Source organism: Vipera berus (genome assembly GCF_964194415.1).
Source record: "Vipera berus genome assembly, chromosome: 7".
NCBI lineage: Eukaryota > Metazoa > Chordata > Lepidosauria > Squamata > Viperidae > Vipera > Vipera berus.
The window spans coordinates 12,484,644-12,511,774 of NC_138209.1; the positions used below are offsets into that span (position 1 = coordinate 12,484,644).

The window sequence follows — 27,131 nt, forward strand, 5'->3', positions numbered from 1 at the left end:
AGCTTGGCTGTTCGTTTATCTGTTTTTTGCAGATGTTTCATTAGCAAACTGGGCAAAATCATCAGTGCTAGACGCTCTGATGATGTTACCTAGTTTAGTAATGAAACATCTGCAAAAAACACCAAACTCAGAGAGCGCTAAGGACCCAGTGAAATGAAATGAGAATTCTAGTATGGATCAATAAATACATATATTGGTTTGATTTCATGTGTATCAGTAATTAAGAATAATATAGTCAATAAGCTGTTTCACTGGTCATCTTATTCTTTCCTTGACTTTAATAACCTTCAGTATATTACTGTGCGTGTGTATATCATGTGTGCATGTGAGTGTGCATAAACATACATGTACACTCGATATAGTACATGGATCATTTGGCTGGCCTTAAGCTGTCAGTATATTGTTGCTAAAATAGCCTTTATCTTCAGAAAACTATCAACTAGCAAAGTTGTATTTTCATAAATGAGGGTGGTCAAAGAAGAACAGTTGTCATAGAAGCTCATTATTAGGCATTAGTGAGATAATGTGATGATGAACCAAATATCATTGTTCAAATTTCACTTTATCTGTGTTTTAATCTTACAGTTATTTTTTTTTCTGTGCTCACTGAACACGCTACAACTTTTTTGTTTTTGTTGCTGTTGCTGTAGTTGTTGTTCCCAAGTTAGTCTTGTACTCATGTAAACCCAATTCCTCTGTAGTGTAACATACGGGTCCCCAACCCCTGGGCTGTGGCCCACTACCAAGCTACAACTGATTTGCAACTGGGCTGCGTGAGTGGCGGGCCGACATGCATGTGCACACATGTGAGCCCAACTTGCACAAGTTGAGCTGCGTGCGCGCCAGCCTGCTGCTCACATCAGTTGAGTCACATACGCTCATGTGTGCCAGCCCACTGTTCACACACAGCCCGGTTCCCTTCTACTCACCCACCCCGCAACTGGACCATGAAGCCCGCAAAGTTTGGGGACTGTTAGAAATATTGGCCTTTTCTTTTGCAGCTGCAAACGTCCAAGGAGTTTTATTTTTAAATGTTTGTAAACAAGCTAATTCACTGTAAAAGTAGTTTTGCTTGATTGCTGTCGCTTAACTATTTTAAATGTTGGTTGTAGTTTGTGTTGTTGTTGTTTTTGTTATAGTTTGTGGGGGTTTTTTTGCTTCTAATAATTATCCCTGTGAAGTATTAAAGGTCTTTTTTTTTATTCTCGTATGCTCTTTATGTACTAGCTGTACATGGGAGTAGAAATAGAAAATAAATAGAAATGTTATTTTTACTTTCAAAATGCTTGCATCCAAGATTTCCCAGTTAAGATGCTTGGTATTAGATTCAGAAATTCATGCAACATGTAAATTAAAAGGTTAAAGGCTTCTTTGAGTTGCACTCAATTCTAGGGGAACAGCATGAACATTTCCATATAGGCTTGTTGTAGTGTGATAGAAATGATTTGCCATTAACTTATTTATATCAGGATGCCTGCATTCGATATCCTAGTCTACAGTACATAATCCATAATTTCCTGGAAGTGCCAGATCAGAACAATTAACTAGATCTGATTCTGCTTAGATTTTTCAAGATCAGCTACGGTCAGCTAGATGCTGCCCCCTAGCTGGGTTTCGCACTGATATTAGTGGGGATTTGCAAATTTTCAAGTGGGTGCTTTGCTTTGATCTAAGTGAAAGGATATAGCTTGTCTTGTAACGGTTGGAGCAAATAACTGCTTTACATCACTTTGTGCCAATGAGAAGAGCTTTTATGCCTGCAGGGAAGCCATTATTTTGAACTGAAGTGATAAATGAAGCAAATCAGCTGCACCCCGGTGCTATGTGAAGGGTGGAGCTTTTACTTTTGTGAAGAGATGGGCTTCCACCAGCTGGTTCACAGAGGTCTATTGTTATGTACATGGAATTCATTTCTATAGGATGCACAAGGCTAGTTACACATGTCAGAGATGGATCTCAAAAGTAGTTTAGGTGGGACCGGGAATAAGGAACTGAAACGGTATGTTTTTACAACTTCAGTTAACCCACAGGTGCTTTTTCAGGAGGCAACTGGACTTTCTTGTTTTTCTCTGAAGATGCTTCTCATCTAAGAATTTTTTTCAACTCTGGTGGGGAGTGAGCACCTTTGGGACAACCATACCTGGATGACGGAGAATCTACACAGCCATTTAACTAAGTTAGCTTAATTAACATACCCCTAACTAACTCACGTTTGTTGGTAGAGTGTTCAATACAATTTATTTTATTTCATTTATTGGCCACCCATTTCTCATACTCAGTTTTAGATATAAAACACTTGGGGGATTTTTTTTAAAGAAATAATCAAAAATGAACTGCTATTTTTTGCTGACTGATTGCTATTTCTGTTTTCATGTCCCATCTCTTTATGCTCATTCCTTCTATTTGGTCAGCAGACCTGTGGTGCCTAGGCTTAATGCTAAGTCCGTCTATAATAAGACAATAATGATAATAATGATAATAATGATAATAATGATAATGATGATAATAATAATAATAATAATAATAATAATAATAATAATAATAATTAATAATAATTAATAATAATAATAATAATTGGAAGGAACCTTGGAGGTCATCTAGTCCAACCCCCTGCCCAGGCAGGAAACTCTATACCCTCTCAGGCAAATGGCTGTCCAGTTTCTTCTTAAAAACTTCCAGTGTTAGAGCATTCACAGCTTCTGGAGGCAGGTTGTTCCACTGATTAATTGTTCTAATTGTCAGGAAATTTCTCTTTGGTTGTAGGTTCCTTCTCTCTTTGATTAGTTTCCATCCATTGCTTTGGAGAATAGCCTGACTTACATATCATATGATGACTTGCTTGTAATACCGAATCCTGGCTGGATCCAGAAGGTAATGTGGCCAATAGGTTTCAGGCATGGCATCCACGAGATTCTAGGGCAGGAGTGTCATCCAGGAGTCTCTTACAACTTGAAGGGCACTAGTCCAAAGATTACCCAGTGTAAGGCATTGTTCCTTAAGTTTAGTTCTAGGGATCAATTGGGATTGTTGCTATCGAATTAAGATCCCTTAACTCATCTCTAGGGTGGCAGTGGAGTTTCAATCTGCCTTCTCTTGGAGGTATATTGAAGTGGCTTAGGTGTTTATGACCACCAAGACAGTCATGGGACTATCTCAAGTCATCCAGAACCTGGCATAGGATGATGGTTTCACATCTGGTCTGGCTTTCTCCTTAGGGCAGTTGCACCATGATCTGGAATTGGGGGAGTTCTTTGTGAGCCCTGCCATTGTCAGATCACTCCCAGGTGACTATAAGATTCTCTGATGCTTCCCTCCCATCCAGGAAGGTGCAAGCTATTATACTGGTCCAACTGTGGCAACTGATGGACCCAGAAGGGGTTCCAGAGCTAAAAATTATTCCTGGTGTTGTGCTGCATGGTCAGACCGAGGCCTTAGTTGCCACTTAAAAGGAGATGGTGGCTGTGGCCTTGGATCAAATCACAGCCATGCAATCTCTTCTCTCCCATGGATCCCATCTTTCATCATAATTTACATAAGAGCTGAGGGGGATAAAACAGGAAAAGGTAGAGTGCTCCTAGACATCAATGAAAGATTAACTTGACTGGACATCCATCTTGACTCTACTTGACCTCTCAGTGGTTTTCGAAACCATCAACCATAGTATTCTTCTGGACTGACTTTGGGCATTGAGACTGAGCAATGCTGTATTGCACCAGTTCACTTTCTCCAAGGCCAGTTCCAACTGGTGTAATTGGGGGCAAGAAGTGCAGCTCTTGGCCCCTATCATGTGAGGATCCAGGGGCTCAGTACTTTTTCTTCTATTAAATATCTACATGAAGCTGCGGAGTGAAATCATCCATCATTGTGGAGAGAAGTTACGGATTGTCTCACTAGGTCAGTTAAGTGATGTGATGTCCTCTCTCAGTGCCTGGAAGCTGTGGGGATCCAGATGGGGAACAACAAGCTTTGACTGAACCCCGGAAAGACTGAATAACTTTGGCTTCTGGAATTTTATATATCTGGGGTTTACCATTTTTGATGCTGGATGGAGTTGCCCCAAACAGACCTAGTATGAAATCTGGGCTAGGGTTAGGATTGAGGATGGAGTTAGGGTTAAGGTTTTAAGGTTGGTGAACAACTCCTAGTCAAAGAGCAGGTGACAATCATGGCCAGGAGGGCCTTTGTGTTATGCACCAGTTGAATTGTTTCCTGGATCATGAGGCTCCAATCTCACTCACTCATTCTCCAGTCACTTCCTGAATGAATGCAACATTGGAGAGGACCCAGATGTTCCAGCTGGTACAAAATGCAGCAGCATTGCAGTTATATGTGCTCTAAGAAACACTCTGCAAGCTGCTTTGCTTGCTAGTATCTCCCGGGTCCGATTGAAGGTGCTAGTTATGACCTTTAAAGCCTGACATGGGATGGGGCTAGATTATTTGAGAGACCACCTCTCCCCAACGACATTAACCGTTCCCGTCATGTTTGGCAGAAAGGGCATATTGTGGGATCTAGAAAAGAGCCTTTTGTGCTGTGGCACACGTCCTCTGGAACATAATTGTCTCCCAAGTTGAGCTTGGCCTCAATCCTGCTGGCCTTCCAGAAGGTCCTCAAAATGTGGATGTACCATTAGTCTTGAGAAACCAAGAAATGTTCCATGATTGTACTGTCTTTAAGTGTAAGTTGTCTTTTGTTAAATAATTTAACTTTAAAAAATAATCCTCAGGAGTCTTCTCCGAGTTCAAAGGTGCCAATACTCACCCTATCTTGCTTCTTCAGACTCCAATTTTTGCTTCCAAAGAGCGTCAGAGGGAATACCTATGGAGTCCATAATTCTGGCCTTTCTGGGTGTAGACACATCACAGCATTTCAATATCTTTCCCAGTGACTACCCTACCAAGTATCAATCTGCCACATATTTCTTGACGGCTTATTCCCTTACTGTTGATGGTTGATCCTAAAAGACAGACACTATCCCCACATTGATATTTTCAGTAACAACAACAACAACAACAATAACAATATAATAATAATAATAATAATAATAATAATAATAATAATAATAATAATAATAATAATAATATAATAGAGTTGGAAAATGCTGGGAAAGATGAGGTGGCTGGATGGAGTCACTGAAGCAGTAGGCGTGAGCCTAGATGGACTCCAGAAGATGGTAGAGGACAGGAAGGCCTGGAGGAACATTGTCCATAGGGTCACGATGGGTCGGACACGACTTCGCAACCAACAACAACAACAAGAAGAGTTGGAAGGGATCTTGGAGATCTTCTAGTCCATCCCCCTGCTCAGGCAGGAAACCCTATAGCATTTCAGTCAAATGGCTGTCCAGTCTCTTCTTAAAAAGTTCCAGTGTTGGAGAATTCATAACTTCTGGAGGCAGGTAGTTCCACTTATTAATTGTTCTAACTGTCAGGAAATTTCTCCTTAGTTCTAGCTTGCTTCTCTCTTTGATTAGTTTCCATCCATTGGTTCTTGTTCTGCCTTCAGGTGATTTGGAGAATAGCTTGGCTCCCTCTTCTTTATGGCAACTCCTGAGATATTGGAACACTGCTATCATGTCACCCCTCGTCCTTCTCTTCATTAAACTAGCCATACCCAATTCCAGCAACCATTCCTTATATCTTTTAGCCTCCAGTCCCCTGATCATCTTTGCTCTTCTCTTTACTCTTTCTAGAGTTTCAACATCTTTTGTACATCATGGTGACCAAAACTGGATGGAGTATTCCAAGTGTGGCCTTACCAAAGCGTTGTAAAGTGGTATTAACACTTCACGCGATTTAGTTTTTCTGCACATTGAAATTAGTTTGGTCTGATTTATATTTACTCTTGGTCCCCTTTTTTCATTGTGTTCCTTGATTTTTAAATCAATCTGATTTTGCAGATCCTCTGCATTTTTGCTTGCCAGTGTAATATAGTGTCATCAGCATTATTGATGTTTCTTCCTCCACTTTAAAAACCATGGTCATTCTCTTCCATTCCTCTTTTCCTTAATATATTGGTTGAATAAATAAGCGGAGTACTTTTGTTAGCAACATAAAATGTGAGTTTGTGGAAGACCCGTGTTCCTGAATATTCTGTATTAAAGAAAATCAAAGGGAAAGACCAGTATGTTACACTATATCCAAGATCATGTAGCTGCAGATAATCCAGTGTTCTCTTTTGCTGTATTAATGCATCATACTTTGTGGAGACTGTGATTGTACACTTCTTTGCATGTGTAAAGTTGCAGATTCAGTGTCTGTTATTCCTAGGAAAGATATTCTAAATAGAAGGTGGAGGCAAAGATGGTTCTTAGCCACAGGTCCTGGAAGGCTGCCATCAGTCAGAGTAGGCAAGGCTGGGCTAGATGGAAAAATAATCTGCCTAGACAAAAGGCAGTTTCCGATATTATTTTAAATGCTCTTTTGTCTTCCTCATTGTTCCGCTTTTTAAATTTCCATATATTCAAGCCTAGCCTGTAACATTTCACCTACTAAGCAGAACTAAGTCACGTGCGGTAGCCTTTCGGTTGCTCGCCAGCTCCACCTTTTTTATCGTTTTTGAAATTCTACGTATGAATCAAAAAAAAAAAAGAAGAAATTTATCAACCTTGTCCTGGATCACTAGATATGACTAGCTGGAGAGAAGTGATGGGTTTCAAATTGTGCTGGTCTGTGATAAAAATCTGGCTTGCAATGAAAGGAGCAAGGGAAGAAAAAACAACAACCTGGAACAGAAATTCTGCTTTGCATGTGCATTTCAAGACTTGCATCCATCACCCCCCCATCTCGTTGGAATGAAAGGCATGTTTTCTGAACTGTTAAAAAAAATGCATCAGTGCCCTTTGGTAAAACCCTAATATTTGGGGGTTGACCTTCTAGCAGCCTAGTGCAAAGGCAGAAACTCGCAGAGCAGGAGCTCTGCAAATTATTAACCGGTTTATTAAACTGCGATGTTTTGTGCCAGCAAGGGGGTTAGGAGGGGAAGAAACCCTCTGGAAAATAATTGTTTATGGACGGTGAGGATAAAGAAGATACAAAAAAAAACAGCCTTAACAGCATTGGCCAGAATGCCAAGTTAGCTCCCTGAATGTTTCTGTGTGCATTAAATTCTTTCCTAATTAGATTTAGAAGATGACATTTTTTGTTGCTGCTCTTGATAGGAGTGAAGACAAGCTTTGATTACACAGCATGAAAGTCAGAATAGCAGTGGAAACTGAAGGGCACCCAGGAGCAGGAAAGATTAATGGGACAGGCGAGGGGGAGTGGGACGCTTCTGCGAGAAGCAAAGGGGCTCTTAAAACCGCCAGGCGCACGTGACATTTCTTTGAAGTCAAGTCAAAAGTCAACATTTTAGAAAATCAACATTGCAGACGCTGCTTGGGTGCAGCTTTGCCTCCTCTATATTGTTTTGCCCGCACCTGCCACACGCTTGCAGCAGGCTGGAGCAGAAAGCAACAACAGTGGTCGGAAGCAGCAGGGCGAGCAGCAGCAGCAGCGGTGGCAGCAGTCTCAGCCGCAGCCTTTGAGACCCTTCCATGGAGAATAGTTGGACGGGGAAAAGCTTGGCACGGGCATCCCCTTGGAAGAGGCGTGCGTGCTACAGCCAATCTGCCGAGGAGGAACTTAAAGGTGGTGCTGATGAACGGCTGATCCTGCCGGAGCCCCATGCCTTTGCCTCAAGAGCTGGGAGAGAGGAAGGCAAGAAATCATCCAGACTATCGGAAGGGAGAGCATTTTCTTGCATGATAATTGGGGAGGGGTGGGGGGAAGAAGCAGCTCTTTGAAGAGCATCTGTGACGGACAAGGGGAGCCTTGAGGGAGATGCTGTCGTGATTTATTTTTTGTCCCCTCTTTACCGAGATTTTAAAAAAGAAAGAAAGAAAGGAGCCATCCAGGAGCCTGCAACTCAGTTCTTTTGGGGTCCTTTTTGGCCATTGTTCTCATCTTCCCTTTATGCACTGCTATTTGCTGACCTTTCGCACTGGAGTCTCTGCTTCCCCGCTTCTCACTTGCTCCACCCTGTACGTTTCCAGCTGAGAAGAGGCACGGTTTCCCCCAAAACGTGCCACGAAGCACCCAGGTGGTACCTTCCCCGAACAATGAACCTCGGGGTTGAGATTCTTTCGTCAAGGTGGTAGGACATTGTGACCATTCAACGGGCAATCAGACCAGAAGCAAAAGAGCAAAGGAGCCAAGGAAGAGTGAAGCCAAAGCACCTGAAAAGCACTGGCAAAAGAAGGAAGCGACAAGCCCCTTTTTTTCCTCGAAAGCCTGCCCTCGCCACGTTCAGCCGAGACGGAGAACCTCCAAAGTCTGAGATACTCAGGAGTGGAGATGAGAAGACAGGCAGGAGCAAATGAGAATGATTGATTGCACCATGACATCACAAAATAGTCTTTAACGTCTGCTTTGGGCTAGCAACTCTTTCTCAGGCCCGCATGATGCCCGAAGACAGGAATACGGGGGTCCGTGCCTCAGGTGCCCTGGCGTCGTCACCTTTTGTTCCCAAAACTACTTACAGGAGGATCAAGCGATGTTTTAGCTTCCGAAAAGGTAGGCACACTTCTTCTTGTCCTTTCCACCGGGGCTTGGGAATGTGAGAAAGCCGAAAATGCCTTTTGAACAGAAATTCAGGAAAACAAAAGAGGCGAAGCGATAAACGGTTTGCCAGTTTTTAAGTTTATTTCACCTGGGTCGAGGTTTCTGCTGCAGGATCGCCCTTATTTTTCTCCTTGCAGGTTTGCAGACCCAGGAGTGGAAACCAACAAGGGCGCCAAAGGTTTAGCAGGGTTTAAAAATCACCGTGCATGGGGTGCTATAAAAATCAGTCAGGCATCAAGGACACCTGCTCCCGTTTAAGCACGGAGGAAATGGTCAGCGATAGAGCTCGAAAGCAAGGAGCAAGAGAGCCGTTCATGTTTGAAAAGGGTTGGTGAGCTGTAAAGGTTTGCAGTAGAGTCCAGTCTTTTTCTTCTGTTAACATTTTGCTGTGTGAGTTTGCTTGCATGCCTTCTGCAGCTCACTTCTTTTTTCATTTCCCTGATGCAAAAAAAACCAACAAACCCCACAACCTTTTCATGCTGGTTGTCCCACCCCCTTTTGCTTAATTATTATACTTCTAATCAATGCATAGGATTTTCCCTGGGCATGTGTGTGCATGCATGTGTGTCTAACACAGCTGCTGGTGGCGGTAGTACAAAATGTGTTATTGAGGGGAAGAGCAGGCGTAGCATTAGTTTTAAAAACATAAAAAAGAATTCCCCAGAACTGACCCAGTTGGCAAACCCTATGGCACACAGATATAGGGCATAAGAGCAAGCACAGTCTCTACTAGACTGTTTAGTTTTAATTACATTCCCCTTACCTGTGACAGTTAATGACTCCTCATCTCTGGAGGCAATATGTTCTTTGGCACGAAGCCTTGAAACTCATGTATTAATATAAAAAGGGACAGTGTGCTTTTTGTGATGGGAGGGGACCCAAGGAACTAAATATCTTTATTGTACAGATCTGAGATAAGACTTAAGAAATAGGATCTTGCCTTGGGTCAAGAGAAACTCAGTGATCCCTTTATCGTCAGTCTTCTGTTGGTATCATTCGATTTATTTCCAGTGGGAAACTTGGAAAGAAATGAAATAAATAAGGGACAGTAAGACACTGTCAGAGTTTCACTCTATGTGCAATGACCACGTAGTAAAGGAATTGTATCATGTGTACTAGTCATTTCCTAAATGTATTTAACATGCTGCGTAAAGCATGTTTGGGTTGATTATAATGCAAGTCTCGGGATTATGTACAATTGCAGTGAACTATTTAAAGAAGTCTTTTTGTTGCTGATTTTTTTTTAAAAAAAGGATAGACCTTTCTGTCACTTTCCAGAAATTTAATAAATGATCTCAACATTCTGAACATCCTTTTAAACATTTCTATTTTTTTAAAAAAAATCTCTAGACAAAATTCAGTGATACTTCAAGGGATATATGAAGTTATTTGGGTAGTCTTTTAGAAACCATTTGCTTTTTGGGAAATTTAAACTTTAGTTTTTCCTACAAAAGAGTCTCCAGATTCATCTCCAATGACATCTTGAAGCCCACTGTAGAATTAGGAGATTCCATTCAGGGTAGATTTCTTCTGAGGATATTTTTCAGTGTGAATTCTTTCCATCTGGAGATAATACAGACCACTCCCTCAACTGATTCCAACCCAGATAGTGAAAATCAGAGGAACAGGGCCATCTCAGCTCAGCTGTGATCAATTTTAGCTCAGAACTGACCATCAGAGACCCTACTGAACAAAAAAAAATGGCGTTTGATCTGCCACATCTGACTAAATCAGAATTAAAAATCTCATTTCTTAGCAAGCTTTAAAGCAAAGAGCAAGCACAGAATTTTGAGGATCAAAGCAATGAGCAAGATCAAGAAATGACCATTCAGCCTTCTTGGATTCATATCCAGAAGAGATACTATATCAAGAATCTTTCCTCATAAACTTGAGACTTTTCTGGTTTTCCTGAAGTTTTATTGTACTTAAATCTCCCAGAATTCGGCGATCTCACAAGATCCTTAACATTTAGACATTTTAAAATATCTTTTTGTTCACAGATGTCAGTTCAGGAGGTGTTCATGGCCTAATATTTGCTTATATGGTGATCAGCAAAAGCTTTCAATGGCAATCCACTAAATAAATTGATAAACAAATGATTGAAAACTGATGCTTCAGAAATTTTGGAGTGTCACATTAGCCCAGGTAGCTTAGAATGGATTGCGACCAGGTTACCTTTTCTGACACACTGGGAGTTAAGCTTTGGGGAAGTTAGTTTGATTTATTTTCTAGAGAATATGATTGTCTGCTGGGTGCGAGCATCCAATATTTTGGAATGTGGTTTTATTTCTTTGTTTTTATACCATCCCTCTACAAAAAAGCTTTCCTAGTTACTGCATAGTCGACAAAAAAAATAAAGTATTAAAAGCATAAAAATCTTACCATTTAAGTCTTAAGCTAAAAGCTAAACTGAAGAATTTTTAAATAATTCAGTCTGAATGAGGTTTTGTTCTTGAAGGGTGAGTACACATGCGTGTTGAAATACTCACTATTCAAAATTTAATAACACATGCAACGCAAAAACACTCATAAAACCATGTTTTAGGGAAATATTCACTAAATACACAATGTGGCAAAATTTACAAACGTATATAACATTAGTGGACTTTCCAAAAAAATACATTAGGAAGTGTGCAAAACTGCAAATGGTAAAATGCACAAGAGAGTCTGGATTTTCACACAAGAAAATTGTTACGAATTTACAATAATAATAATAAACCTTTATTGTCAAAGTACAACATGTGTACGTTGAGATTAGCTGAGCCTCCCCCTGTGCTCCCTCCCCCCAACACACAGTGACAACAAACCCTCCATCCTACCACACCATGTGAACCAACTACACCACACACCGGCCTCCCAAGTCAATTCTGCATAAGTTCACAGAGATTATATCCCATTCAAAAGCCTAACAGCCCACGGATAAAAGCTGTTTTTCAGCCTGTTAGTACGGCTGGCTATATTCCTATATCTCCTACCCGATGGTAGGAGAGTAAAGAGATACCGTCCAGGGTGTGAGTCATCCCTGAGAATTTTCCTCACTCTTCCAAGGCAATGAGCCCTGGCGATGTCATCCAGTGGTGTCAGGGGACAGCCCACAATGTCTTGTGCTGTGCTCACTACCCTCTGTAATACTTTCCTGTCCGCGGCTGTCAGACCAGCATACCAAACCACAATACCATACAGGAGGACGCTCTCTATAGTAGACCGGTAAAAGAGGGTCATTAGCCGTTGTTCTACCCTGTTCTTCCGCAAGACCCTAAGAAAGTGAAGCCTCTGTTGGGCCTTTCTAGCCACCTGGGTTGTATTAACTTTCCAGGTCAGATCTTTGCAGAGGTAGACTCCCAGAAATTTAAAGGAGGAAACTCTCCACACAGTCCTCCCCGATGTAAAGTGGGGCAGGTTTTTCTCCGGAAGTCTAACACCATCTCTTTCGTCTTGCTGATGTTTAGGTGCAAGTTGTGTTACTACACCATATGGATAGTTTTTGTACCTCCGCCCTGTATGCTGTCTCATCCCCACCTGTAATAAGACCCACCACAGTTGTATCATCTGCGAACTTGATTATCGCAGTGGATGGGTCAGATGATACACAATCATATGTGTGTAAAGAGTACAGGTAGGGGCTAAGCATACAGTCCTGTGGCATGCTGGTGCAAAGCTTCAGGGAGGTGGACAAAGCAGACCCGACCCTCACTGTTTGTAACCGGTCCCTAAGAAAGTCTTGAATCCAATCGCAGATGGCGGGGGAGAATTTACAAACTAATAGCCAAAACAAACTAAACATCAGAAAAATTAGAAACAACAAGGGAAACAGCAAGGATGTGTAAATTCATCTCTCCTCTGTCAAATGCAGTGCCTGAAAAGTACCGTAATACTTGGCTCCTTTCTGCTTCAGAAGAATAAAAAGACACTCCTTTTGCCTGGTATTTAGAAGGCAGAGAGTTTCTTTATTTTTTTAATAGACCTATTTTTATACGTTCCTTGTGTCTGTTTACAGGATTGCACATTCTATCCCTGTCTGCCCATCTCATTTCATGTTGCCTTCAGCCACAATGGAATCTATAAACAGGCCTGAAGAAGGCCTTGGATTTATTTAGATGCAAATAGAACTCTTGAGAAATCTAGGATCCTGTCTCTTTAGGATTTTTGCTCACACGTACAGGTAGTCCTCTATTTACAAACCTCACTTAGTGAACAAGCACTAAGAAAAGTGACTTACAACGTTTTTCATACTTGCAACTTCATACTTGCAGCATCCCCATGGTCATGTGATCAAAATGTGGATGCTTGGCAGCTGGTTCATATTTATGATGGTTGCAGGGTCCCTGCAGTGCCGCGTGATCCCCTTTTGCAAGCTTCTGACCCGCACAGCCAGATGGAGAAGCCAGATTCACTTATCAACCGTGTTGCTAACTTAACAACTGCATATATTCACTTAACAACTGCGGCAAGAAAGGTCGTAAAATGGAGCAAAACTCACTTAACAAATGTTTCGCTGAGCAATTGTGCTCGTTAGTCAAGAGCGCCACTACTTGAACTCTGAGAAATGAAAGTAGAATTTGCCTTCAAGGTAAGAGAAGGGCGGTATAGGAAGGGCGGGAGAAGGGCGGTATAGAAATTGAATAAACCTAAACCTAAAATGAATGGACCCCTCCAGGAGAAGATGGGATTGGCAAGATGTGAAGATAAATGGGATGAGTCCAGTCTGCACAGTTTGAAGCTTTCACAACTTTAGGGGATAAACCAAACAAGAGTTGTCAGTAGAGTAGGGGGACAGTTGTAGAACTGAAGGAAATATGTGTTGCATCTTTGTGCCTGACATAAGGGCTTTGGGGTGGGGGTGAGGAACGGTCCTTGGTGCTCTCTGAGCTTGGTTGTTTCCTTGCAGACATTTCATTACTCAAACTAGCTCTAGCACTGATGATGTGACCTGGTTTGGTAATGAAACGTCTTCAAGAAAGCAACCAAGCTCAGAGAGCACCAAGGGCTCCTCATTTCAACCCTGAGCTGCAAATATTCCCCTTTATTGTTAAGGGCTTCTGAAATGGTGAAGTCTTCAAAAAGGCTTTTTTCAGGAGTTCTTAATAATTGAACAGGTTCATAATGAGACAGGCTGTCCCTTATGAAGACAGGTCATAAGCTGCTCAGAGCTTTGAAGATTAAAATCAATGTTTCAAATTGATCGCAGAAAACAATTAGCAAGCAGCAGAACATGGCACAGCAGCTTTTCCAACACTGGTGTCACATGGTGCCTATTCTGTGCACTAGATAGTATCCCAGCTGCTGACTTAATACTCCTGTTCAACAGCATTGTCTCCTGAATAAGACCGACCGTTGTACAAAATTAATCCAGAAATATTTACTGGCAGGCAAGTCCAAAGTAGACAGCTCTCTATTTTCTTACATTTCTTAATGGGTTTACTCAGTCCTCTGAAAGAGTATGTCAACAGTCTGTAGAAAATCAATAGTACAGCTTGCATGCTTGATAACCATATGGCTCTTATGTCCATGAAATCCAACGTGTTAGTGAATCAACTGTGAACTTATCTTCTCTGATTAAATATCTGCCCATCTTCATCTATGCAAAATCAACTTCTCGAGTTCAGATTTCCCCCAAGTGTTCTCTGCTTGAAACTTTTCATGCTTTTTACAGCATATTCACAAAGCAAAATGGAAATATGTACTTAAGCTTACTTAATTTGAAGAAATTAGAAGATTCATTTTGACAGATGTATTCATAACAGAAAGCATACATTCTATTACTTTAAGGATAAAATTCCCTTACGTTCTCATCTTTGTCTTTCTCTCCTATGTGCCATCCTCTCTCAGTTCTCCTCTTTTCTTCTTTCTTTGAGGGCTGACAGTTCTTTCTTTCCTGGGCCGGTTTTGCCCAGTTTTGCAAAGAGTGTGGACAAAATATTTACCAAGAAATTCCCTGTTTACTAGGACTCTAAAACAAAACCAAACTAATAATAATAATAATAAAATAGAAGCATATGGTACCTATATTCTTATGAACTTTGGTTTCTCCTGGAGCTTTTGTGAAGCCAGTGGGTATCTTCAGCTGTCATTAAAGAGAGACCCAACCTAGAACTAAGGAGAAATTCCCTAACAATGAGAACAATTAATCAGTGGAACAGCTTGGCTCCAGAACTTGTGGGTGTTGCATTGTTGGAGGTTTACAAGAAGAGATTGGACAGCCACTTGTCTGGAATTGTATAGGGCCTCCTGCTTGAGCAGGGGGCTGAACTAGAGGACCTCCAAGGTCCCTTCCAACTCTGTTATTCTGTTTACATTTTTCAAAAGAATTTGACTTGGGTCCCCTATCCTATCTTGTCTTTGGATTTCCATGAAACCTCATCCAGTCTCACTCATTGCCCTAAAATGTCTTGATCCTCTTGTGTGGGGGAAAAAAGAATTGTTTTCACTAACCACTAACTGAAATGTAGCTTTTTGTTCAATAATGCATGTCCATCACAAAGTGATATCTGGCCTCTAGATTCCAAAAGGCTAGTTTACATGCCTTGGTAAGGCCAGTGATGGGATTCAGCTGGTTCGCACCAGTTCGGTAGAACTGGTAGCTAAATTTTGTTCAGTTTGGAGAACTAACTGCATGCACACCCCTTCTGGAAGTCCATTCTAGGCCTAGGAGACCTGGAGGAGGCCTCCCAGGCTAGAACAGCCAGCCGGAAGTGCGGGGATGCCACTTCCGGAAGTCCATTCTAGGCCTAGGAGACCTGGAGGAGGCATCCCAGGCTAGAACGGCCCGCCGGAAGTGTGGGGATGCCACTTCCGGAAGTCTGTATTAGACCTCGGAGGCCCAGGCCTGCATCCACACAGAGAACCGGTTGTTCAGGGATTTGAATCCCACCACTGGGTAAGGCCACACTTGGAATACTGCATCCAGTTTTGGTCACCACAATGTAAAAAGATGTTGAGACTCTAGAAAGAAAGAGTACAGAGAAGAGCAACAAAGATGATTAGGGGAGTGGAGGCTAAAACATATAAGGAATGGTTGCTGGAATTGGGGATGTCTAGTGTAATGAAGAGAAGGACAAGGGGTGACAGGATAGCAGTGTTCCAATATCTCAGGGGCTGCCCCAAAGAAGAGGGAGTCAAGCTATTCTCCAAAGCACCCGAAGGCAGGACAAGAAGCAACGGATGGAAACTAACCAAAGAGAGAAGCAACCTAGAACTAAGGAAACATTTCCTGACAGTTAGAACAATTAATCAGTGGAACAACCTGCCTCCAGAAGCTGTGAATGCTCCAACACTGGAAATTTCTAAGAAGAGATTGGGCAGCCATTTGTCTAAAATGGTATGGGGCTTCCTGCCTGTGCAGGGGGTTGGACTAGATCACCTCCAAGGCCCCTTCCAACATTTATTATTATTATTATTATTATTATTATTATTATTATTATTATTATTATTATTATTATTATTATTATTATTATTATTATTATTATTATTATTATTATTATTATTATTATTGTTACCCATGGCAGAAGTGGATCTCAAAAGCAATTTAGGAAGGACCTAGAATAAGGAACTAAAACTGTTTGTTTTTACAGCTTAATTAAGTTCACTTAGTTAATTTACCCCTACCTGGTACAACTGAATGGTATAAGATCTCCTTCTCAAGCAGCGGATTGGACTAGAAGACCTCCAAGGCAGTTCTGTGACTCTTTCTCCAGCAGAAGGATGTCCTCACCTGGAGCCACCTGCTCCACTGATACTGGGCCCATTGCCAGTATACCCATTAGTGGAAGAGTACAGGCTGTGGTCTCAGAACTGGCCTGCTCTCAGCTTTTATTACGCTGCACTTGGTAAAGTTTCCTGTTCAGAACTTGAGAAAAAAAAGATTGCTTAATTTGCCATTAATGAGTTTCAAACTCCTTCCCATTTTTTTAAAAAAATTATCTGCCCAGGACTTTCATAAGAAAATAAGACTGTCAGCTGTTTATCACCCTACATGATTCAACACATAACCAGCCCTCTGTTCTGAAAGCAATAACCGTTAATGAGAACGGCTTCTTTGCCTATATATTAAAGGAAGGTCAAAGCACAGAATTGCCAGGACTTTCACTGCACGACTGCACCAGATATATCCCTCCCATCAGAGCTGGAAGCCACCTTAAAAACTTGGCTGGTGATATCAAAAAAGCTGAGGGATAAAAAAGTGGATATTTTTATGTTGAGATATAAGCATCAAAAAGTACCAAGATGGACGTTTGCCATAAGTAAAAGGAACAGGTTAAGTTTTGAAGATCAACCCGGTTTCATATCCCAAGAAATTTGCATGGGTATAATTTTATTCCTTGGTTGGTACAGGTACTCCCTGACTTACAGCAGTTTGTTTAGTGACCGTTCAAAGTTACAAGCGCCCTAAATAAAATGACTTACCACCATTTTTCATTCTTACAACCACTGCAGCATCCCCACGGTGACATGGTCAAAATTCAGAGGCTTAGCAACTGGTTCATATTTATGACGGTCCTGGGGTCATATGATCCCCTTTCTGACAAGCAAAGTCAATGGGGAAGCCAGATGCACTTAACAGCCATGTTACTAACTTAACAACTGTGGCAAGAAAAGTCGTAAAATGGGGCAAAACTCAGTTAACAAATATCTCGCTTAACAATAGAAATGTCGGGCTCAATTGTGGTCCTAAGTCAAGGACTACCTGTTTCAGCTGTTTACTGCAATTTCTCTTTGAGCAATAAAGTTCTGAGGAAGAAGAACAATGAAAAGGAATAAAACATCCTGGTGTCCAAAGAATTTTTTACAAATCGTATTAGAAACAGACATTTTGCTATACAGCCCTGTCCTTGACTTATGACATTATAAGAGACCCAAAAAAAGGCACGACCTGGATTTGCAGTTCCAATGGTGACTCCTCTCACACAATCACATTTTGGATACTTAACACCCTGCCTACATTTACAGGCATTTTGAGTGTCTCACAGTCATGTGACCACAATTTACTAAGGTTTTTTTTGCCAGAAAACAGCATCTGCTATTTGCTTCCAATTAAAAAAAGTCATTACTTAATGCTTGTAGCATTCATTTAATGACCATCGTAAAACTATGTCATAAAATTGGATTGGTCACCTGATGACCTACTTAACAACTGGCATGGCTTACAATTGTAATTCCAGGCTCAAATAACAGTCATAGGTCAAGGACTAGCTGTAACAGAATTGCCTCAGAGTATTGTTTTGAGCACAAAGGGCCTTACATATTCTGCCATTTTCTCTCCAACATGTTCACGTTACCAAGGTGATATTTTTGTCAAATATTTTCTATTTTGTTTATACTTTTGGTGAGTGTGACAGTTCCTAACCATTCCTAAAATGTCCTAGGATTTTGCTATACTTTGGACATTGTAGCGGATACAAAATGGCAGTCTGATGAACAGGACACCTTGGTGCAGAAAAAAAATCTCCAAACCTCTTTGCATGATGTTTTCTCCAGAATGAAGAATGATTAAGCTCGGCTAGGCAAATGGACTCTGTAACTTAAAGAGATTTTCAGTCATGGCTGCCTGTCAGACCTGGGTTGTTAGAGATTCCACGATAAGAGTATTTCTGAAATATTAATGGAATTCACCATTTATCTCCGTTGCAATAATTAATGAGATCAGCCATGCATTATTTGAACACAAAAAAAAGTCACTCCCTTTCTTGGTCCTCCATTTATAATTAATATGTTTAGATACATGACACTGTAATTTAAGTTTTATATTGTATTAGTTTTCTTTTTTTTTTTCTTTTTTAAAAAGTGATTTACAGTCTAAAGCCTATCTTTCAACAATAAAAAAATATGTCGATATGTTTACAGAGTTTCAGATATACGTTTTCAGAGTCTAATTGTGTTTTGGGCAACCTCACAGTTCACACATATAAGCAACTTATTACAATGAGATCAACCGGCATGGTGGCCTAGAGGTGAAGACCAAGTCTCACTCGAATGAGTGGTGCAATGACTTACAACAGATATTCTGGTTTCAACTGTGGTTGTAAATTGAGGACTACCTGACAAGAATGCAAAAAAATCTAATGTCTTACTTGGTCATTAACGTTTTGAAGCTTTGTTGGTGGCCCTCTTTTCTCTTGGTTTAGTTTAGGAATTATAAATGACATATTTCACCAAGTCAAGTCTCTTTCTGGTCATTAGCCATGTGTTTCTCCAAGTTTTTGAGGCATTTTTAGGTGGCCAGTTCTTGATCACTAGCCAAACATTATCTTCAAATTTGATTAGATGTATGGTACTGTGGCTAGAATGGGGGCTGCAGAGACCCAACACATCTTTTCTGCCTTGAACCAGAATAGAGTTCTGGTTGAATTTTTCTCAGATTGACAATGATGTTCTTGTGAAGTGCCGGGGAAATCGGGAGAGTCAGGCAGTTCAAATGAGTATAAAAATTAATTGCAAGCTTAAGCTCTCTACAAGAATCTGAGCTACTAACAGTCAAGGGAAATTAGCGGGAGTTAAGAATAGAAAGGAAGTCAACGTGGGCTGGACTTAGATCTGGTGCGGGTGTGCAGGAACTCATGACTTATGACATGTTTGACCCCTTCCTCGGGCTCAGCTTGGTCATCTCCTACAGTTCTTTAATAAAAAGATGCATGCAAGAATGCCAGAGAAAAACATGCAGAATATGAATACCAGTGAAATTAATATGCAAGTGATTCTTTTTGAAAATAAAAGCAAAAATCCACAGTAAGCTGCAGACAATTAAGACAAACTTAGAAATTGGAAAAAATGTCAGAAATAAAATTCATCAGATTTATCCATTCTTCGTCCAATATTTCTGCAGATGGGATGGGATACTGCTATATTGCTCCCATGTTGATGAAGCCACAGAATGTGTGCTATGCAGAAAATTATGCTGACTTTACTCTTTCTTCCTGATTCTTCTATTAGTTTTTAAAGAATAGAGTTGTGTTAATAGCAGGAAGGAGGGGAAGAACACAATAAATAATCTTGGAGAATTCACAGAGTACATATTCTACATTCTGTATAATATAGACTATTATATATCCTAGAAAGGGAGACAATCAATACTCAAGTACAAGTTTTGCTCCATTATAAGATTTATAATATTTCTGTAACTCCTTTTCTATAAGTGGCATCAAAACCTTTTCACAGGGATGTTCACGGTGTGGGTATGTTGTGATAATGTTGTTGTTGTTGTTAGTTGCGAAGTCGTGTCCGACCCATCGGGACCCTATGGACAATCTTCCTCCAGGCCTTCCTGTCCTCTACCATCTTCTGGAGTCCATCTAAGCTCACACCTACTGCTTCAGTGACTCCATCCAGCCACCTCATTCTCTGTCGTCCCGTTCTTCTATTGCCCTCAATCTTTCCCAGCATTAGGCTCTTCTCCAGTGAGTCCTTCCTTCTCATTAGGTGGCCAAAGTATTTGAGTTTCAGCTTCAGGATCTGGCCTTCTAAAGAGCAGTCAGGGTTGATCTCCTCTAGGACTGACCGGTTTGATCGCCTTGCAGTCCAAGGGACTCGCAGGAGTCTTCTCCAGCACCAGAGTTCAAAGGCCTCAATTCTTTGGCACTCAGCCTTTTTTATGGTCCAACTTTCACTGCCATACATTGCAACTGGGAAGACCATAGCCTTGACTATACGCACTTTTGTTGACAGGGTGATGTCTCTGCTTTTTAGTGTGCTGTCTAGATTTGCCATGGCTTTCCTCCCGAGGAGCACAATATAAATTATATATGTAGATTTTATCCCATTGATTCACAATACCAACCACATAATTCTAGAATCTCCTAAAGCACAGCTAAGTACAGGAAGTCTTCGACTTACAACAGTTCATTTAGTGACCATTCAAAGTTACAACGACACTGAAACAAGTGACTTATGACCATTTTTCACAATTCCGACCATTGCAGCATCCCCATGGTCATGTGATCAAACTTCAGAGGCTTGGCAACTGAGTCATGTCTATGATGGTTGCAGTATTCTGGCATGATATGATCCTCTTTTGTGACCTTGTGATAAGCAAAGTCAATGGGGAAAGCCAGATTCATTCAACAACTATGTTACTAATTTACCTGCAGTGATTCACTTAACAACTATGGCAAGAAAAGTTGTAAAATGGGGCAAAATTCATTTAACAAATGTCTCACTTAGCCACAGAAATTTTGGGCTTAATCATGGTCGTAAGTCGAGGACTACCTGTATATCCAGACTTATAAAGACACACTTCCTTCTCATCTCCCACACACAGACCCAGCCAGATGGAGCAGTGTGGACCACCAGTGAATTTCTTAGGAGGTTTATAAGTATGAAACACTCAATATTTTTGAGGAGAGTCATTTGAAATCATTAGTGTGGCAGTTTGCTGTCTTGCCCGGGGTGGGGTGGGGGGCAGACAATGGTGTGCTTTGTAGGTCACAATCTTTCATCTTGCTTGAGTAAGCGAAGAATCCAGCCGTCTCCTGAGCCCGCAACTGTCACAGCTAGTTACAAGGAATTTTACTGCCAGTCGTAACCTCATTGTCCTTGCAAAGAGAGTTTAGTGATTCTTCACTAAGAAGAGAGGCTGAGTTTCGTTATCATTTCCACACTCCATCAAAAAGCATCACCAGTGCACTCTAGAAGTAGTCTGTAATTTATAACACTATACACAGTGGCAATGAAAACACCACAATGCAAATTAGCAAATAGAACAGACATGTGAAACACAAGGCCCGGGGGCCGGATCCGGCCCGCGAAGTGGTTTCATGTGGCCCGCGAAGCCATCCTGGAAACAGTGAGGGAACGGCCCCCACTGCCTTGGCCCTGGCCCAGAGACCCTCAGATCTGTCCCACTCCTGCCCAGGCCCCCATAGGCACCCTTGATGCGAATGATGTAGAGTTGGCCATGCCCACCCAGTAGGCTATATGCACTCTAGCCACGCCCACCCAGTAGGCCACGCCCACCCTGGCCATACCCACCCGGCCCCTTGTGGGCAACCGCAATGCTGATGCGGCCCTCAATGAAATTGAGTTTGACACCCCTGAAATAGAGGATGAGATAGCGATGCTTTTGTTCTTGGTAGGAAGCTGCTTGAAACTGTAGTCTAAATCTCTCAGGGATGTTTGGCAGGATTAGGGCGAACCTTAATGGTCTGAACTATGACAGTTTGATCTCATTGGTGTCATCACTTTTCAAAATCACATTAAATGGAATAGTGTAGCCGAGTTTGGTCCATGTTTTAAAAGGAGTGCCAAAGCAGTAGCCAGAGTAAATAGAAAAACGCTAAGGAGGTGTTTTCTACATATCTAGAACATGTTCACTCATAAATATTAATCAATATGTGTTCATTCATAAATATTAAACTCTATGAGTTGCATAAATTCTGCCTTCTTTAATGTTATGACAATCTCACCATGAATAATTGGCCAATCTATATATATATATAAAAAACCTGTAGAATTTCCCAGTGCTTCCCTGTTTTCTTATCTCAGGTGTGCTGAAATTAATTTAAGTGTGTCAAAGTTATTCAGGTATTCAAAATTTATTTGTGGCTGTCAGATGTATTAACAACCTGCAATACCTATCATTCCAGAAAGTAATATATAATTTAGGCCGGGCACTTCTCCAGCCTAATACCATCCACATGTGTTGGAACACAAGTGTCAAAATCTCTATTCAAATATTTGGGGATTATGGGAAATGTAATATATCGTATTTGAAGAATGCCAGATTTGGTAAAGGAAAGGGAAAGTAGCAAAGGAACAGCAGGAAACAATTATAAGACAGAAATATTTTATTTAAATCGTATTTAAAGTAGACCAAAGCAACGAGTACTTAGGAACAATCATTCAGTATTCTAATAGGGTTAGGAAAATGTGGTAGATCAGCAAGGCCAAATCCTTAGCTCAACATTTTTTAGGAAGGGAGCACATAAAGGACAGAGAATAATGCTTTGAGATACTGGAAGGGACGCGGTGGCTCAGTGGGTTAGGACGCTGAGCTTGTCGATCAGATGGTCGGCAGTTTGGCGGGTCGAATCCTGAGTGAGCGCCTGTGTCAAACAAACGTCCACGCCGGAGAACGCAAGCCAGAAGAACGACGACGTGGCACAGTTGACTGCAAGAAAATGTTTACTGTGAAGAAATCCATGCAAATACAAAGTCAGCGTTGGGAGTACTCACCCCCAACGCGCCTATTATCCCGTGCCTGTAATTGGGCAACAGCCCCACCCATGAGCCCCACCCCTTCCCCGCGCAGACCAGCATCCGCCTGGGCTGCGTAAAAGCCCCACCCCCCTATTCCATCGACCCACGCCCAGCTTCTCCCTCTGGCGCCGAGGTCCACTGCGTGGAGAATAATGTAAGCCCAGCACCCCCCTCCCCTGCACCCTAAGGTCCCAGACATGCTCCCCTCCACCGCCTCAGCACCCCGCGCCACAACTACGCCCCCCTGGCAGCCCCCTGACGTCCGGGCGCAGCTGTAAAGCGCCCTGCGTTGCTACCGGCTGGCGAGCAGCTGCAATTTCCGGGGACACGAGGCAACCGTCAGCACGAACGCTCACGCGTGCCTTTGTGGTGTCGAGCCCGAGGGGCTTGACAGTCTGTTACTCGTCCCAGCTTCTGCCAACCTAGCAGTTCGAAAGCACGTAAAAATGCAAGTAGAAAAATAGGGACCACTATGGTGGGAAGGTAACAGCGTTCCGTGCACCTTTGGCGTCTAGTCATGCTGGCCACATGACCACGGAGACGTCCTCGGACAAGCACTGGCTCTTCAGCTTTGAAACGGAGATAAGCACCGGCCCCTAGAGTCGGAAACAACTAGCATGCATGTGCGGGGGAACCTTTACCTTTACCTTTTTACTGGAAGATGCAAAGCATCAAGTTATCAATCACTTCTAGAACTTTCCAGTTCATTCAAACCATAGTGGAAAGCATGGCTATTCTATATTCTTCTGTATTCTTCTTTTGCTTGGATCCCCCATCACCGTTTCCTCAAAGTTGAGGAAATTAGTTACTCCAGATCCAGTGGTGGAATTCAAATATGTGAACAACTGGTTCTCTGTGTGGATGCCGCTTCCAGAAGTCCATTCTGGGCCTGGGCAACAAAAAAATAGCTACCGGTTCTGCCAAACTGGTGCGAACTGGCTGAATCCCACCACTGTCCAAATCTACTCTGGGATCTGGAGGACTTGATCCTGGACCATCTCTGACGAATGAAGGAACTTTGTATCCAAAATGCCTCCATCATGTTCTGCCTTCAGAATGTGTCACTGTCAAGACTGATTTGCCTTTTCACCTAAATTTTCTCTTTTGCTCATATGGAATGGAAGGGTGGGAGGAATGGGGTCTAGGCAACTGATAGCCAAGGCCAGCTCTCGAAGGAGAAGTTGACTGTTCCCATAACAAGAAGAAATATTACTATTGGACAATGTGAACACCCGGTTGGTGGGGGTGAGGGAGTCTATCGTTTAGTAAGCAAGTTTTTGAGCGGAAGAACCAGAGCTGGTTTCGCTTTCTTCTGTGCCAATGTAAACTTTCAGTAAAATATTATACTCTTGGTAAAATCATGTCCCAGGTGTTTTTTTTTTCTTCTGGAAATGCCTACTGGAAAGTTGACAGTCACTTCACTGTACAAGGCTAGCTATTACCAATGGAAAGATTGCTGAAAGTAAAACAAACCCACATAGCATTCCATTGATGTATCCGAGCAGGAGATGGTTCACAATAGAGATTTTCCATTGAATTTGTTTTCATCATTAATGCCCTCCTAACCTCGTTTGCTCTGTAACCCACCAGTGGGTGATATCCCAAACTAAATAACCCTTTTTTGTTGTTTCCATTTAAAAAGGTCCAAAGAGTGTGCCTAAAAATCACATGAAAATTCAGTTAAGAACACCACACTCTTATGAGATTTTCTCTTATGAGATTTTTCATTTTTTTCTTTGCCATCTGCAACATTCTGCAAAGTCGTAACATGGACTCACCAGATTAAAAAAAAATGCTGACCCTTGGCATTTTCTTATAATTTGGGACAAATAAAGATCTAACCACTAATCCATCTTGTATATATAAAAGTTAGAGCTGTGGTGCCACAGTGGTTTGAATGCAGTATTGCAAGCTAATTTTGCTGACTGCCAGCTGTTTGATTCTGACCGGCTCAGGATTGACTCATCCTTCCAGCCTTCCAAGGTGGGTAAAATGAGGACCCAGATTATTGGGGGACAATAGGCTGACTCTGTAAATCACTTAGAGAGGGCTGTAAAGCACTGTGAAGCAGTATATAAGTCTAAGTGCGATTGCTATTGCTGTTGGGAATGTCATGCTGGTCTTTTAGAAATCTTGACCTACTTTCTGACTAGCCCTGATTTTTTATATTCTCCATTCCCACTGTACAAGAGAAAATTGGTAGAAGTCAGAGTAATAATCAAAATCACAATTAGAGGTTCTCTCATTGAAAAGATAATTTGAAAACAGCTTTAATCTTAAATATAATAATGATAATGATAATGATGATAATGATGATGATGATGATAATAATAATAATAATAATAATAATAATAATAATAATAATAATAATAATAATAATAATAATAATAATAGAAGAAGATTGCTTTTTGTACTATACAGTATTTAAATTTTAATGGGTGGGGTTGGCACTCCCTTTCTCATCCACTCCATATACTGATAAAACTCAAGATACTTCAATGGCCAGCTATTCTAAGCATGTTCTTAAGGTGAGATATAGTCTCTCTGACAAATGGGTGCTTAATTAAACATCTTCATTAATAGCAAACCCAACAGTTGCTCAAGCATTCTCTTCCTTGTGAAACAGCTCTACTGTCAGAATATTTATGCTGGTTCCATATTGAAAAAGTCTCCTGCATTTTCTTACCAGCCTATTCAAATTGATGGAAAATAATCTTCTTTTGAAATATATCTTCAAAGAAGAGAATTGTATGTATGTATGCGTGCATGCGTGTGTGCGTATGTGTGTGTATGTACTTGATTTCCCTTGATTTCTGTGTCACCTATCTCGTCTAGATTTTGGTGAAGTCCTGATGAATGGACTATTGTGTTATTGCATTTATTTACTTTCTTGTTGACCAAATGTTACGTGTAAATGTCCCGTATTTCATTTATACCCTCATTCCTGCAGACCTCTGACTTCTGACATTTCAATCCAAGCCCAAAATTGTTGTAAGAATTCAGCCCATGACACTTTGCAGTTTTGTAATTAGCACAAGTAGCCATAGAGATTTAAACATAGGAGGGAAATCAAAAGGAATTGCTGAATTGTGAGAATACATTTTTTTCTAGGAGCTGAGGGAGGGAACCTTTGAGAAACTGCACATCAAACTTTAGCACAGCGTTCATTTCTGCTAATGCTTAAACAAAGCCTGCTTCTGTTCAACTTCCACCACCTGTAAAACCACTTCCTTCTGGAAAAAAAACCCTTCTGTAATGATTTCCAACGTATTATTTCAAGCATCACTGCAGTTTTGAAACGTCAAACAATGGACCTGTACAGTTTATGGAATGAGTATGGATGAAGGATCTGGAGGATGATAATATATAGCCAGATAGATCTTCTTCTCTGTCGTCATTATGACTAATGTGGCTGAAACATTACAAATAAACAAGTGTTTACTTTTAAAACAGAAGCTGATTTGTCCTTGAGCCTTTGCCAGAAAGATAAAAGAAAATGCAGCTAAAATACAAGGCAAGCAGTGTTGGTTGCTAATAGAAACATGATGGGAAAAAGATGGACACCCTTCAACAGGAAACTAGCGGAACTAGGCACAAATGGAGATTCACTTGGATTGCAGAGGAATAAGATTATAAGAGGACTTTCCTTTCTCAGATCTCAAGACTGTTTGGACAAGAGCACCTTAAGAAACAATTTCCTAATGCATGACAAAGATAACTTTGCTAAGGTTTTAACATGAAATTTGCTCATGTTTGTTTTGCTCAGCTTTGCTTGCAAATACTTTTAGCTGCCCCATGTTGTTTGCATGCAACTTTCAGAGCATTTCATTTTTTAAGGATGAGAAACTTCTTCCAAACAATATAGAAAAATGGCTTGATGCTCCCTTATCACACAGAAAGTTCTAAATGATGAAATATACTGTTTTTACCCAACAGGATGAGGAGATTTCAACTCTATTAAATAATAATGACAGCATTTCTGTCCTTTTCTTTTCTTTTCTTTTTTTTCTATTCTTTTCTTTCTTTCTTTCTTTCTTTCTTTCTTTCTTTCTTTCTTTCTTTCTTTCTTTTCCTTCCTTCCTTCTCTCTCTCTTGCTTTCTTGCTTTCATTTTTTTCACTTTCTCTCCCTCTTTCTCTCCTTTTTGCTGTTTCTCCTTGAAGGAGAGGTGAGAATATATGGGGGAGCATTTGTGTTTGTCCTGGTGCTGTTGTTTAGAAATAGATAAATGTTGATTAAGAATTGTGCTCTGTTTAAAATTTATTCTTTGTTCAATTATTTTTATGTCCCTTTATAATTAAAGGGCATGACATTTTCTCTCAGTTTGGAAAAAAAAACCTTCAAG

General features: G+C 41.1%; 1 protein-coding gene across 2 annotated transcripts in view; it reads left to right on the forward strand.

Annotated features, from left to right (window-relative positions):
- The window catches only part of ARHGAP24 (Rho GTPase activating protein 24), a 446,454-nt gene that overhangs the window by 372,862 nt on the left and 46,461 nt on the right, over positions 1-27,131 (forward strand). The window contains exon 1 of one of the 2 annotated variants that reach the window (XM_081332697.1): positions 8,431-8,552. The exons of the other annotated variant lie outside the window; for it this stretch is intronic. Coding sequence (XP_081188823.1) covers positions 8,438-8,552 — 115 coding nt within the window. The 5' untranslated portion in view covers positions 8,431-8,437. Of the gene's footprint in view, positions 1-8,430; positions 8,553-27,131 lie in introns of those variants that run through there. 2 annotated transcript variants of the gene reach the window in all.